This window comes from Callorhinus ursinus, unplaced genomic scaffold, assembly GCF_003265705.2.
Source record: "Callorhinus ursinus isolate GAN/ISIS: 27379988/994484 unplaced genomic scaffold, GSC_fseal_2.0 scaffold8, whole genome shotgun sequence".
Lineage (NCBI taxonomy): Eukaryota > Metazoa > Chordata > Mammalia > Carnivora > Otariidae > Callorhinus > Callorhinus ursinus.
In genome coordinates, this window is record NW_027397070.1 from 12,701,996 (window position 1) to 12,717,686 (window position 15,691).

The 15,691-nt window shown below is 33.5% G+C and overlaps 1 protein-coding gene across 3 annotated transcripts in view; it reads right to left on the reverse strand.

The window, feature by feature from the left end:
• RALGAPA1 (Ral GTPase activating protein catalytic subunit alpha 1) overlaps positions 1-15,691 on the reverse strand; it is a 253,647-nt gene that overhangs the window by 24,997 nt on the left and 212,959 nt on the right. For all 3 annotated transcript variants that reach the window (XM_073895099.1, XM_073895100.1, XM_025870163.2), the window contains 2 exons: positions 5,653-5,811; positions 3,877-4,004 (listed from right to left, as the gene is read on the reverse strand). In XM_073895099.1, the coding sequence (XP_073751200.1) occupies positions 3,877-4,004; positions 5,653-5,811 (287 nt within the window). The remainder of the gene's footprint in view (positions 1-3,876; positions 4,005-5,652; positions 5,812-15,691) is intronic.

A 15,691-nucleotide genomic window follows, 5' to 3' on the forward strand; every position in this document is an offset into this window, starting at 1 on the left:
TGGCTAGGTCATGGTATCCAGTTTTTGGTTAAACACCAGTCTTGGCATTGCTGTGACGGTATTTTTTCAGATGTGATTACCATTTACAATCAAGAGACTTTGAGTAAAGCAGATGATACTCTATAATGTATGTGAGTGGGCATCAACCAATCAGTTGAAGGTTAAGAGAAAAGACTGAGGTCCCCACGGAAGTAAGGAATTCTACCTCCAGATGTCTTTTGACTCAGATTACAACATCAACTCTACCTAAGAACTCCTGCAGATTTCAGACTTGCCAGTCCCCCACAACTGTGTGAGCTAATTCCTTAAAATTAATCTTTCTCTCTTTATGTATGTATATACCTACATCCTATTGATTCTGTTTCTCTGAGAACCCTAATACAACATGATTATATACCGTAACTTCTGAAAATTTCTTTGTATAATAAATCTCATGTTAAAAAAAGAAACAGTACACATAGCATCATATTTAACATTTGTACATAGTTGAAATGTCTCTAGGATCGTAACAAAAATTGCTTTAAAATTTTTATTTAAGGTATAGAGTAATGATAGCCAAGATCATGAAATTAATACTACATTATTCCCACTGCAAAAAAAAAGCCAAAAAATTAAAACAACAACAAAACAACCCAACTCCAACACACACACACACACACACACACACACACACACACACTCAACAGGTCACTAACAAATGATGGCTAAGATCAACCTGAAATACCCCTCAGGTCCACTGGTTACCCAGAATCTGCCTTTTCTTCCTCCCCAGCATTGCATTTCAATTCTAATTGTATGATCAAACCAACAAATTGAGCTTGAGACAAAAAAAAAAAAAATCACCTAGCTGACAAAGACCAAGGTTGCAAGAAAATGCTTTTCAAGTACAAGTAATGCAAGAAATGACAAGTGAAGTGAAGGAGAGGTTTCAAAGCTTGAAAGACAGTCATCAATACTGACAGATTACTGTAATTCTGGCTGCCAGCATGATCGATTTGGAGAGCATATGACAATCAATATTGTCCTCATTTAGTGAACAACATTAGATTCATAGTTACTGAAGATGTTCCCAGGATAAAATTTAAACTGTATTTAATGATCATAAACAGCACAATTTATGCTGTGGAATCTTGGTGGGTGTACTTTTATTGGGCATAAAATAACTAACACAGCAGTACAATTATCCAAATATAAGTGAGTTTATTATATATTCTTTTATCCCTTTATTTCTCTTATGAGGATTAAAGTAGTAACTGGTGGTTTTCAAAGCCTACTTCTATTTCAATTTGTCATAATTTCTGTTAAGTTCCATTGATCTGTTTTAGAACACATGGTTTTTTCCTTAATGGGAACTTATCTGGATTTGTCAAAAACATACATTTTAAAGTTTAATGTATTTCTGAAACAGGTATTTATTTAAATTTCAAGACATCTATATTTCAATATCTTAAAAGCACCTAGTTGTAACTTAGTATATAAGGTTGAATTTAAAAATCAAGTAATCTACCTATATGAAATCATTTCCCCTGACATTTAGAATATAGAACTTTGTGAATCCTCGTAAAAGATGACTATATATTCCTCAGATTAGCAAAGGCTAGGAGCACTTTATTATATCCTTAAATAGTATGGGGAAATAATTTCCATATAGCTTCTAAATTCAAGCTTCCGAGTCCAGAAAAATTTCTTTGATCTGATTTTATATTTTTATTGAGTGTTCCAGAAGGTTCTGCTGATGGAAATTGCTCATATTTGCTGTGTAAATAAAGTGTTCATGTTTACTCTTTCAATCTGAAATTATCTCTCTTCATTTTAGAAAATTTTCTCCAATGTGGTATCTATTAATGTCTCAGCAAGATGAACTATTTAAAAACTTCAAGAAACAGGCCTGAAAATCCAATCCAATCAATAAACCTACCAACCAACCAAACATAAAAACTCAATTAGGCTATTCCTTGGTGTTGGGTAGAGTTGTTTTAATATTGACTGTAATCTTTACAGATAACAGAATTAATCACTGCACAACATAATGTACCCTATTTCATTTACTAAGCACATCCAAATTCATTACCTCATTTAATCTTCACAATAATTCTGAGATGGGTATTATCTTTTTTACAGACAAAGAAAGTGAGGTTTAGAAATTCTGTGACTAGACCAAGATCACAAGGCAGAGCTTGAGTTAAAATCAGTTATTTTCTAACTGCAAATCCAGCCACCATACCTCTAGTATAACATGCAAATCTGAATTAGTTCTCAAGAGTATGAACTTAGGTGCAGGAAAAAGAAATTAAGCCATAGCCCCAATACTTTTAATTTTGCATTTAACTACTTGGTAAGGTGAGCATCTTAAATGTTTGTACCTTGGGTCAGAAACAGTTTGTGTTTGCTCAAAAAATTGAGTTCCTGTTTTATGACACAAGAGGCAAACAGAGTTTTGTACCACAGTCTACTCTCTCTCATCATTTTCCCAAAAGATTTAAGGCATTGTTTCAGTTGTGTCTTAAGTGAAATGGCGGAGGACACTAACCTCAGGATGAACATCAGGATCAGGCAAACTGTAAGGAGGCAAAGGTCAGAAAGAAGACAACCTCAGAGGAGTTGACAATGTGGATAAATTTAGTTTATGGGTAATAATCTGTTTATTCCTTGTAGGATTAGCTACCTTTCTAGAGATACTCAGGAAATAATAAACCAAATCGTTACATTTCACGACAATGATCACCTCAAATCTGAGCTTTCAACTTAAAAGTGAAGATATAACTGTCACAAATAAGAAATGCTACATAAATGTTATTAAGCTTAATCAATGTGCCATGCCATGATCCACCTATAATTCCATTTCACAGTGTTAGAATACATGAGAAATTACACAGGAATCAGATTGCTTAAGTCAATTTTCATCAAAAGAAGAGAATATATGTGGCAGACTTACAATAAATCCATATTATGTGGAATAGAACATAGGATATTTTAAAAAGCCTTCCCTGTAAAGCTTAAGTAAAAGAAAAAGAACTGAAATGTTTTTAATCATATAGAAAAGGTACATGGAAACACAAATTCATTTTAGAAAGGAATATCAGAAAACAATTTAAAATTTAAAACTGTGTACATATTGTGTGCCAGGCACTGCTCTAAGGGCTTTATACATATTGAATCATTCACTTCTCATAACACAATGAGCTAGACGTTATCATTCTCATTTTATAGATATGGAAACTGAGGCTCAGAGAGGTTAAATAATTTGCCCAAGGCTAGATAGCTAAGGAAGTGATGGCCAGCATTTGAGTCCAGAGATCTGGCTCCAGAAACCATGTTCTTAAACACGCCATGTCCTCTCATACTTCCACATCTTTGTTTATCTTGTTCCCTCTGCCTGGAATGCTCTTCTCAATCTCATCCACCCGATTAACTCTTATTCATCATCTTTCAATATTCAATCCTCACATTTCTCATAAGTGTTTCCTGACACCATTGCCCTTCCAGCTGAGAGGCTGCTTGTCATTATACATCCAGAACACTACATAACTCTGTTACAACACATGCACTAAAAACAGTATATTTCCTCAACTAGACTGAGTACTTTATGATGACTATTTCGGTTATTTTTATACATCTATAGTGTCAGAGTACCTAGCAGTACTCTAGAGTATTAGAGTACCCCTAATGGGTCCTAATTAATTAATCAAAAGAAAAGTACTGATTAGTAGTATGTAAAAGAAAATATATCACTCAAATATCGTAAGTGCTCAAACACTGGGGAGGAAGTCTATCATCTATATATCAGTAAACAAAAATTCACCTAACACATAAGAAATACCTACCTTGGAAAGTAGACATTTATTAGAGTAGAAACCATACTGTTAAAAAGGATACAAGTTTTGATACAATGGAATCAGAGATTTCAGAGCACGGCTTGCATTTATAGCTGTTGCTCGAACCATAATGGGTAGGACCTTTCCATTCACAATAGCACCATCAAAAAGTGGACCAAAGAAGGGAACCTGAATGAGAAATTAGAACATAATTTTATACTCATATTGGAGAAAGGTTACAAATAAGAACAATCAAGACATTGCACACAAAAATGTTTCTACTTCCTCTTTAGTTCTTCCTTCAGTAGAAATACTATTCAAATTCAATTATTTTCCATGATTAACACCAGGACAATAAACAAAAAATGCCAAAGTCTACAGCGTTTCCCATTCAAAAAACTGTGCTTCATTTAACTGACTAAATAATTCATATCCCTGACAGTTTTCAAATTTTTGTAGCCTTAATTGTACACAAAAACCCAACACTGGAAAAAAACACAGTGACGATAATACATCCTTATAGGCAGCAAATTAGTTCTTCATTATTTTTGTGTGATACCAGTTTTACTACAGAACCTAAAAGACTTTTATTACATGGTTTATTAGAAAAAAATCTATGTCTTGGTAATTGTCATTTTTATCAGATGACTGACAGTGTCAAAGTTATTCTGTTTGAGTATGGTTGGTACAAATGACAGCTGAAGGCAAGGATGTGAGCTGTGAATAATACAGTAAATATGTCAAAAAATATGGCTTTGTGGCCATATATTGTCCCTGATGTATATTCTTGATTTTTAAAAAAATTTTTTAAAGATTATTTGAGAGAGAGAGAGAGAGAGAGCAGAGCCACTGAGAGAGAAAACGAGTGGGAGGGAGGAACAGAAGGAGAGGGAGAAGCAGGCTCCCCACTGAGCAGGGAGCACAACCACAGGGCTCGATCTCAGGACCCTGGGATCATGACCTGAGTGGAAAGCAGACGCTCAACCGACTGAGCCACCCAGGTGCCCCTCTTGATTTTTTTTAAAAAAAGAAAAAACCTGGGGAGGAAGGGGACACTGAAAACAAAACAAAAACAAAAAAAGAAAAAAAAGAAAAACCCATTAAAAATGTAAAAACCATTAATAGCTAGCTTTCAGGCTGTACAAAAATAGGAAGTGGGCCATAGTTTGCTGACCTCTCGTTTAGATAAACCCTAAAAAAACCTGGCTGTAAGCTTAAATTCACACCTGGGAAACAGTCTTATTCAAGAAATTCTAACGATTCATGATCAACTGTGAAAAAATAGGTTTCCTATAAATTAAAAAGTATTCAATTAAAAAAATAAGAAAGACACCAAAACACTACCACACTTTTTAAATTATTTTGAAAGAAAATACTTCTGCAAGTGTATTTCAACCCTATGGTTTAAGAGATCCAACTAGAAGGTTTTTATTTTTTTTTTTGACATTGTAGACCTTTCCTTTATTAAGGAACATGACTAAATAATCATGTAATTCTTAGTAAGATATATTAACTAAAAATACAAGAATGATTACTTCTTATTGTATAATCATCCTCTTAATAAAAGGTAATCCTTTTGTGAGCTTGGTAGAAAGCAACTTTCACTCTGGCACTACCTTAGCCTTCTCCCATTTGAACATAGTTTCTTGCTATTTTTCCAGTTTTAGCTCCTTCTGAATCAGACTTAGACAATTTACATAGCTACCAGAGTCTGTGTCTCATTTCCCCCTGTTTTCACAACCTGATATGCCTAGTCTAATTCTTCTGAAAGAAGAAACTCACAAACCCACATACAGCTCAAAATATATTATTAAAATGTAACATAAGGAGTTCTTACCTCTGGTTTTTTCATTATCTGAATACTGAACATGTGATTTTTCATTGGATATATTACAATAAGGACATCACCGAATTCTGTAGGAATAATTCCTCTCCTGTAGTCTCTAGTATGCTCTGACCAAACAATGTGTACTTCATCATTTCCCAAATGTCTTAACTGGAAAACCAAGAAAATAGTTCATAGTGTTTTAGAAAAAAGCATATAGCTCTTCATACAGCTACTGACAATATACTATACTATAAAAAGATTAAAAGGTCAAGAAATAAAAAACTATAAATTTCATTTGATCATTTTCACATGAAACACAAACACTCAAAACATTAGGAGACACTGCAAAAGACCAGAAAATTTTTAGCTGTCAACAATGGGAAGCAGAGAACTTAGATGAAAAAAATTCCCATACAGCCCAAATACTCTTCTTAACTAGCAACTATACTAGTTTCCCATTACCAAGCCTTTTACAAGACTGTTTAAATGTTTTTAAAAAGTGAGCAACGTAAGATTCTTCTCCCTTTTTTCTGACCATTCTTTCAAAGGGCTAATGAGCAGTAAAGTTGCCTAAAGAAGGCAACAGGAAGAGAAGGAAAAGAAATAGATAATTCATAAATTGGGTAAATAATCTATTAAGTAAGAGAAGGTTGACTGTATTTGGTTCAACATTTTTCCGTGGTTTCTTTGCCTATGAAACACTGTATATGAAATTCTTCCAAACAGACTTCTTGAAATGTGTTAGACTCTCAAGATGTTGTTTAAATATTTGTGGTGCTTACAAAGGTGCTTCTGGCAATCAGAGAGAGTTAACATTATGATGATTAAAATTATAAAAAAGCAAAACATCCAAAAGTTGGATTTCTAAGTTATCAGAAAAATGAACTTAATATCCATTAGTCTTGAGTTTTCTTCATAGAGATTATCATATAAACATGCATTTCAATATAAAATTTGGTTATCTTAGATTAATTGATTCTGTTACTGCGAACACCTGAGTCCTTTTTTGGTGCATATCTCACATGAGGTTTTCTACTACTTTCAGATAAATGGACATACTGTATGGGTGACACACTCAAGGTTTAGAAGGTTTGGAAGAGAGAACTAGGATAAGTGCCATCAATATTTTTTGATGAGCTAACATACAAGCAATTTCTGTTTTTGAAATATGCAATCTACTTGGCTTAAAGACCACAGAGTAAGAAAAAAGTTAAATGTGTGATTTCAACAAACAAAAAAGAACTTAAGCCTAATTAATGAAAGGCTCTCTCTTCTGTTACCCTTAACCCTGGAGTTTTTGTTTTTGTTTTTAAGTAATCCCTACGCCCGTGGGGCTTGAACTCATTTACCCAGAGATCAAGAGTTACACACCACTGAATGAGCCAGCCAGGCACCCCAGAACCCTGGAGTTCCTAATCTGGACTCAAGGAGTCTGTGAATATTTGAAAGTTACGTGTAAAATTTTATTTGTGTATTTTTCTGAGGAGAGAGTCTATCAAATAGAGTATGTAACCCAAAAAAAGCCAAGAACCAGTGTTCTAATGGTTTTTAAAGTCCCTAACAGCAGTCTACCTAGAAAATCCTAATTACCATGAATATCATTAAAGTATCTGAAAATACAAGGCAAATCCCTCAACTTTAACTTTTGTATTCCTAAGCAAGAAATGCCCCCTCAGATACTTCGATTGGATTAAAAGAGTACCCAGGCTAACTCCATAGACCAAAATCTATTATTTAAGAAATACAGTATACAAATATTTATTTTCTTTTAAGGAGGGCTTTAGGCTTAAGTATATTAAATTTTTTTTTCTTCTTGGAAACCATAATCATACTCTAAATGTATGATGGTAGGCCTAACCATCAAAATACTGTTTAAATTTTAATTCTCATTATTTACACCACACCACACACATGTGTGGACACACACACCCGTTAAATAATATAAATTTAGTACTTGGGCTTTGTGACATTTTTAAAAACCAAACAGATTACACAACTTAGAAAAGCCATGGCTCTATAATTTCATTTTTTAATCAAAATACTTTAAAAATATCCTTCCTATACAGCCATCCCCATGTGTCAGCTTCCCTAATAGGTTTATGTTAACTGAATACAAAAGAAATGTGAAATAAATTTAACCAGGAGGGATGATCCAATCTAATTTTGATACATTAATGTCATATGCTGTACATGTTACAATAGCAGCCAGATCTAATACTAAGCTCCAGGCTATACTGAGATTTCCAAATGGCAGATTGTTCTAAGTGATATCAAGTATAATTGAAGTAATAAACGATAGTAAAAGCTGAGCACACTGTCAGGAAGAATTTAAGTATTTACTTTTTAAAATTAAATGAGTTAGGTTAGGAAAGACAAGACAACTGAAATAATGCAGGTCTCAATTTACAGAAAATTCCTTTTATTTATCTGCTACATTAACCCTTGAACTCTTGCCAAAGCTATCTATAATTTCTAGTGCCCACTTATCTAAAGAAATGAGAGAAAAGGGCAACTAAAGTTTTTTCTTATAACCAAAGCTTGTCTTCATATATCTACCACAGAGTATTAAAAGTCTGTTATAGAAGCTTAATGGAAAAAAAAACAACATATTTTTACTAAGACACTGTAATGAAGATATTTGTGGCAAAGAACCATGCATATAACAAAGTCATTCTAAACATGTTCAAGCATTCTAAGGCAGAAGCTTCAAGAACATTCTTATCATTTTTTTAAGTGTTGTTGTCCTGATTAGGCATGTTTTTGTATCTTTAGGTCTTTAAAACCTGCAACATAATAAACACAAATTGAGAAATTGCTAACCATTGCTATGTATATCTTATCAATTTTTGAAAGATTACTGAATGAATTTTGAGTATTAATAGAAATTTCAGAAGTACGTTTGACATATTTAACACAAATACTTTATACAATATTTTATATTTATTCCTTATCTCTTATGGACTTACAAGATTGTGTTCTGTGTGTACTCTCCAGGTTTTTCTATACTCTGAGAACTCTTAAAGAGTTCCTACCTACATGTTTTTGTACCCAGATACCAATCACTTCTGAAACAGAGTGTAAGACTTAAGTACATGGGATGAATCTGTTAAAATGATTGGTGACCAAATGATTCTTCCAAATTCACTTCAAATGCTGTTGAAATAATTTTATTTCAGGGTATATAATATAGGCTGCAGATTATCATTATCAATTCAGGAAGATAAAAGTACTTAATGAAATTCAACATGTGTAAAATTGATGTCCTCAATACATTATAGAATATCAGCATTGGAAGAGACCCTAAAGCTCTGATTTCCTACCCAATACAGAACTCCCACTGCAATATCCTTGACAAGTAATCCTCCCTCTGCCTCAATACTTCTACGGTTGGGAACTTTACACCTTCATTAGTCGGCCAATTCATTTTTAAAGAGCTACAATCATTAGAACATTCTTTATACTGAGCTAAAATTTGCTTCCTGAAGCTAGTTCTTCTAAAATGAGCCTTACCAAATAAATCCAGTCTATATTCTATATATTATCTTTTCAGATATTTGAAGATTGGCCTAACATATATCTCAACTTTTCTTTTCCATGTTAAATGTGCCCTTAGAGTTCCTCCTCTTATAGCTTACAAATCTATTCATTATCTTGGATTATTACCTCAGTTTACTGATGTTTTTATTAAATTGTGATGTCTGGAATTGAACACATTATTAATATATGCTCTAATACAATCAGCTCATAGTGGGACCACTTCCTTTGTTCTGTTAACTAAATTATTTTCTGCATTTTTACAAAATTGGCTCAAATGGAAGTTGTAGTCAATTCAAACCCTTAAGTCTTGTTCTTACAAAGTTCTAAGCAGGTGAAACTGCTAGATCTAAAGGGAGAATTTCATATTTATTCTTATTAAATTTTACCTTGCCAGGTTCAGATTATCGTTATGCCTATCAAAGTCTTTTTTTAGCCTGATTCTGCTATTCAATGTATTATCTCTCTCTTACCCAGATTTGGGTTATCCTTAAATTCAATTTCTTGTGTCTTCATTTAGATTTTATTTTTTTAAAAGATTTTATTTATTTATTTGACAGAGAGACAGTGAGAGAGGGAACACCAGCAGGGGGAGTGGGAGAGGGAGAAAGCAGGCCTCCCCTCCCGTGGAGCAGGGAGCCCAATGCGGGGCTCGATCCTCGATCATGACCTGAGCCAAAGGCACACGCCTAACGACTGAGCCACCCAGGTGCCCCTTCATTTAGATTTTAGATAAAAATGTCAAGTGGGACAAGTCTGGGTAACAGCCTTATAGCAAGTCATCATAAATGTTCCTCTGGGTTAAAATAACATCCAACATTTATTAAATTCTTACTAAGTACTTTGGCATAATTTAGTTTTAACAACATGCTACAAAGTATAATTATTATTACCCCTATTTTTACAGGTGAGGAATTGAAACTTAAAAAGATAAATTAACATGCCTAATGTCACATGACTAGTAAGTGGCAGAGTCAGAACTGAAACCAAGGCAGTCTAATTCCAGAAACCATACTTTAACCACCTCCCTATATGCCTTTCATTAAATAATTTGTCTCTAGATGTGATTATACAACCAGTCATGAATATACTTACTGAACTATTATTAAGACATTTCTTCAACTTGTTCACAACAACTTAGTTAAATGCTTTATACTGTCAATGGCCTTCCCTGATCTAGTAATCCTATTAAAACAAATTAAGTTACCTTGATGTGATCTGTTATGGTGAACTCATGGTGGCTCCTAGTGATCACTACTTCATTACCTAAGTGCTCACAAACCATCTGTTTAATAATCCTATTTTCTCAGGCATGGACATGGAGCTCATGAATGTTAATTTTTGTAGTTAGTGGACTATTCCATTCCTTTTATGAAAATCAGATGTTTGCCTATCTTAAGACAATAAAATGTTTTCATTTTCCATGATTATCAGAGATTACATTCAATTCTAGATTTCCTCAATGCCATGAAATATCATTCGTCTGGAGCTGGAGACTAGATTTCATGTGAAGTACCTATATCATCTTTCACAAAATCAGCTTACCCTCTGACTTCCCCATTTCTATTAAAAGTACCTAACAATTATTATAATCACTCAGGATCAAAATCTGAAAGTCTCCAATTTCTGTTTTCCTTACTGTATGTCTAACAAGCTCTTCATTTTTTTTTTAAACATTAGATTCCTTTTTTGTACTTTTGTTCCTATTTCATCTACTGTTGTCCTAGGTCATATGTTAGTCATCCTATATTCCTGAACTAGTTCATGAGTTCTTAAAAAGCTTCTCCCCTGCCATCTACTCTTCTTCACACATTAGCAAATACTGAGAGCTGACTAAATGCATTGTGCTGGCTAGCATAGATACAATGGTGAAAACACAAAAAACAAAACAGAGAGAGCCTCTGTTCTCACAAAACTTCAAGTCCAGTGAAGGAGAGAGAGTAAAAGAATAATTGAATAATTAGTGATACAGATAATCCTCTAACTATACTTCTCTGAATGCAAACAACAAAGAAAACTGATCTAAAATGGTCCTTGAAGAACACACAGAAGTTAATCAGGTTAGGCAGTTCGGGAGACAGTTGTATACATGTAGAAATTTAAACTGATTAATACTGCCTCAAGCTCTCATTCTTTGCCCAATCTTCTAGACACCCACACATAGCAAAATAGACACTATCAAATACTCCCCAATCATGTTAAAAACCATACTTTCATACGTTTTAGGATCATACATAGTTTCATATGTTTACTTGCTGTCTGCATCATTCATTTTTAGTAATTAAGAAAAGCTTCTCGAAACAACAGGCATGGTGTCTAGTATACAATTATCTTAGCAAAGTGGGCACTCAATACATACTGCTGAGTATTAAAAAGACAGTCTTGAAAATGTTTTATTGAAATGTGTGACTTCTGTGTTGAAGATGTGTTTGAAAAGACCACAGCTTGAAAACTGGTTTTTGAAGTATCTCAATAACCAACTGAAAAAAAGGAAAATCCCTACTGGATTTGACTTCTAGTATAACCAGAACCTTGGTGTAAAATTTTCCTTTGAAACATTTTCCATCACCGGGCACCTGGGTAGTTCAGTTGTTAAGCATCTGCCTTCGGCTCAGGTCATGATCCCAGGGTCCTGGGATGGAGCACCGCATCAGGCTCCCTGCTCTGTGGGAAGCCTGCTTCTCCCTCCCCCACTCCCCCTGCTTGTGTTCCCTCTCTTGCGGTGTCTTTCTCTGTCAAATAAGTAAATAAAATCTTTAAAAATAAATAAATAAAAATAAAATATTTTCCATTACAGAAACTCAAGAAAACAAAGCTATTATATTTGGAAATTGCTGGAGTCTGAAGTTTCAGAGAAGGAGAAGCAACAGTTGTTAGACATGTCGGGTGACTTCTTTTTTGGTTATATTTGGACAAACACGAACTTCATAGTTCTCGGAAGGACACTGGAGGGTGTTTGAGTCTATATGCCTGTTGTGTTGAAGAAATGGAGAAACACAGATGGGAAAGAAAAAGGATGACAGGAGAAAGAGAAGAGACTTGAGAAAGGGCTCAGAGAAAGAAGAACTGGAACAAGGCATGATCAGGTTAAGTCTAATTATAGTATCACAGTACTTATCTAGGTAAATTTTTTGTCATTACATAGTGCACAGCATAAAAAACAGAATTATCTGCAATTATGGCATTTATTTAAAGATTCCACTTTGATGGTGACAGGAGGTGTAAGTGCTATAAAGAGAATAAAACAGGGTAATGCAATAGTGTTACTGGGTGAAGGGCACTTCTTTAGCTAGGATAGTTTGGAAAGGTCTCTCTTAGAAACTGTCATGTGAATCTGAGAATAGAACAATGAGAATAAGAAAGCCTGGTGATGTGGAGAAAGAGCATTTCAAATGGAAAGAACAGTAAATGCATACCCTCTGAGATGGGAATGAGCCTGATATGTTGGCAGGTTAGAATGATAGCCATGAGGCCAGATTGTGCTAAATGAAAAGGAAAGTGACAGGAGATGTGATCAGAGAGGGAGGCAGGCAGGTGCCCAGATCATGTGGCATTGAAGGCCATAGAGAAGAATTAGAGCTTTATTCTACATGCAGTAAGAAGCCACTGCTATCACATCCAAATTATACCATTCGCAGTGGTGAGATAAATTTACTCTGAACCATTTATATTTCCTGGTTTCTCTATCCTCTATTCTTGTCATAAAAAGTATATTTACAGAAATTGGGGTTAAGGGTAGAGTCTAGGATATTAAAATAGAATTATGTTATGTAAGACTGTTATTTTGGGATTAAAACCATGAGTATAATTCCATACCATTGACTATTATACTAACTACACTTTAACTAAAATAATGAAAATTTTATTATTAAATTCTTAAATTTGTTTTTGAATTCATTTTCCAGACTATATTTAGCATAAAAGTTCTTTGGAAAGTAAAGTACATTTCAATTTTATTTCTAGACAAAACAAAGAAAAAATAGATTTAAAATTACAATCAGGCCATCAGGCCAATAAAGCTGATTTATTTGGGAAACTACTGTGACCAAATTCCAAAACAGAAAATGAGGTGTTGTCCATTACACTAACAATATTTCAGAGGAAACTGACTTAAGCACATCTTTCCCCTCTTTTGGGGGGAGGTGCAGGAAATGACAGACTGGAGACTCCAACTAAGTAAATTACAATGATCTCAACTTGATCTTTGTAAAACTTCTAACAGGGTGATTCAGTTACTTATGCAGCAGAGTATCACCAAGTGGCCAGAATAAGGAGACCAAGGAAATGAGACAAGCTCCTGTGAACACTTTAGACCAATGCTTACAGTACTTTTGATATTTAAGAGTAAACAGAATAAATTCAGTTAAGTGATTTTTTCCATCAATCTTCCTCAGAGATAATTTATAGAACAGATAGCTTTGTCTAGGGTTGTATGAGGATTTTTGATATGATAGGATATTTCTAAGAGTACTTTGTTCAATTGAATATTTGATTAATCTGTTCAAAAAGTATAGTCTATGTTGTAAAAATTCTGCTCCTACTGTCTTGAGCCTTGAAAATAGAGTACTGCTTCTATTCAGAAGAAATAAAACACTACACTTAAACACAGAACATAAACAGGTTCAAGGATATTTACCTCTCATTCTGAGAAAATAAAATGCTTAAAAATGTCTACAAAATCACCACATATTTTAAATAGAAAGTGAAAACTAAAATTAGTTTCTATAAAATAGATATAAATGATTTTCTCCTTTCAAGTTTAAAACAAAGAACCAGAGTCATAAATAATTCTAGCTTGCCAGAGGCACGGCTATTTCTTTATACTGACTGTCGACTACCTAATTTAATTAGAGGTATTAAACTCCATGCTGAGGTCAACGAGCCTTACTTCCTCCAATATTACACTTCAACCAGTGCTCATTAATGTGTCTACTGAATGGATTAACACACCTAAAGATATATCTACAGAGGAAAGGGGGACAACCTAATGATATCCAATTGTTCATTTGTAATAGGACACATGTTCTAGGCCTCAACTTATTACCACTAATGTGGAATCTATTAAATTCAGGAGGAAAAAATACCAATACAGAAAGTGATTTTTTATTAAGGAGAACTGGTATAAGACAACTGGTTTCCATGATTAAGTTTAAATATTTAACCTTTTATTAAAAAGAAATTGATACTATAATAGAGCTAAAATATAAGCCTGTTAGAAAAATCTTACATATTAGGATTCTGAAGAGGAGATTAAGGGGAAAGTTTCATATGGAATTGGGAAGAGGAAAACCCAGTATACAGAGAAAAATAAATAAATGTTAAGGTGTTTATTTCTATAAAAAAGGAGGTTTAAAATAGTTATACTGAATTATGAGACCAGGTATATTTTTCCTTTCTACTGAAATAAGTGAAATGTTGCCTCAATTTAGTTGTAACCTGATACAGATTTTATTTAAATCATTTAAATTACCTCAGAAGGTAAGAGAACTATACCCTTCCAAAATGATGTTGCTTTAGTACATATTGTTTGTAATTTTGATGATATGGTAGATGCTATACATGTGAAAGCAGTGACACTGTAACATTTTCTCACTAAAACAAACACTTTAAATTGCTTTAAGTAAAAAAGCCTATCTAATTAGGGTAATTTTCTTCAATAAAGCAGGCATTAAAAAGAAAACCCAACAGGTAAATTATTATAACAACTGAAATAATATACATGCTTGCATTATAAAATTGTAAAAAATTACAAACATATGCTTACATTTTAAAAAGTCCCAATACTTCTGGCATCTCAATAATTAAACAACTGGAATATTATGCCATGTAACTGCCTGTGTCCTTTCTCCTTACTAAATAATTGGAAAAAATACTAGCGCTTTTCCAGTTGGTAAATTACCAAATAATCTTAAATTTAGAATTAGATAGCTTAAAGAAAAAAAAGTCAAAACTTTTCCTAGGGTGTGATGTCACCAAAATGGTGGCCCAGGAAAGGTCCAAGCTCTTGTTCCTCCATTAAAACACTGAAAAAACATGATTTTATATACAGAAACCTCTGATTCCACAAAAACACTTAGAGCTAACATATGTATTCAGCAGAACTGCATGATACAAAATCAACACTTGAAAATCAGTTGCATTTCTATATACTAACAATGAACAAATCAAAAAGGAGATTACAAAAATAATTCCATTTATAATTGCATTAAAAAGAATAAAACACTTAATAGAGAAGTTTAACGGAGGAGGAAAAAGACTTGTGTACTGAAGACTACAAAACACTGCTGAAAGAACTTTAAAAGACTACAGGAGTGAATGGAAAGATATCCCATGTTCATGGAATGGAAAAACTTAATATTGTTAAGATGATATTACCCATAGTGATCCAAAAATTCAATGTAATCTCTATCAAAATCCCAACAAGGTTCTTTGCAGAAATAGAAAAAGCCAGCCTAAAATTCATCTGAAATCTCAAGAGAATTTGAATAGTAAAAATGATACTGGAAAAAAAAAC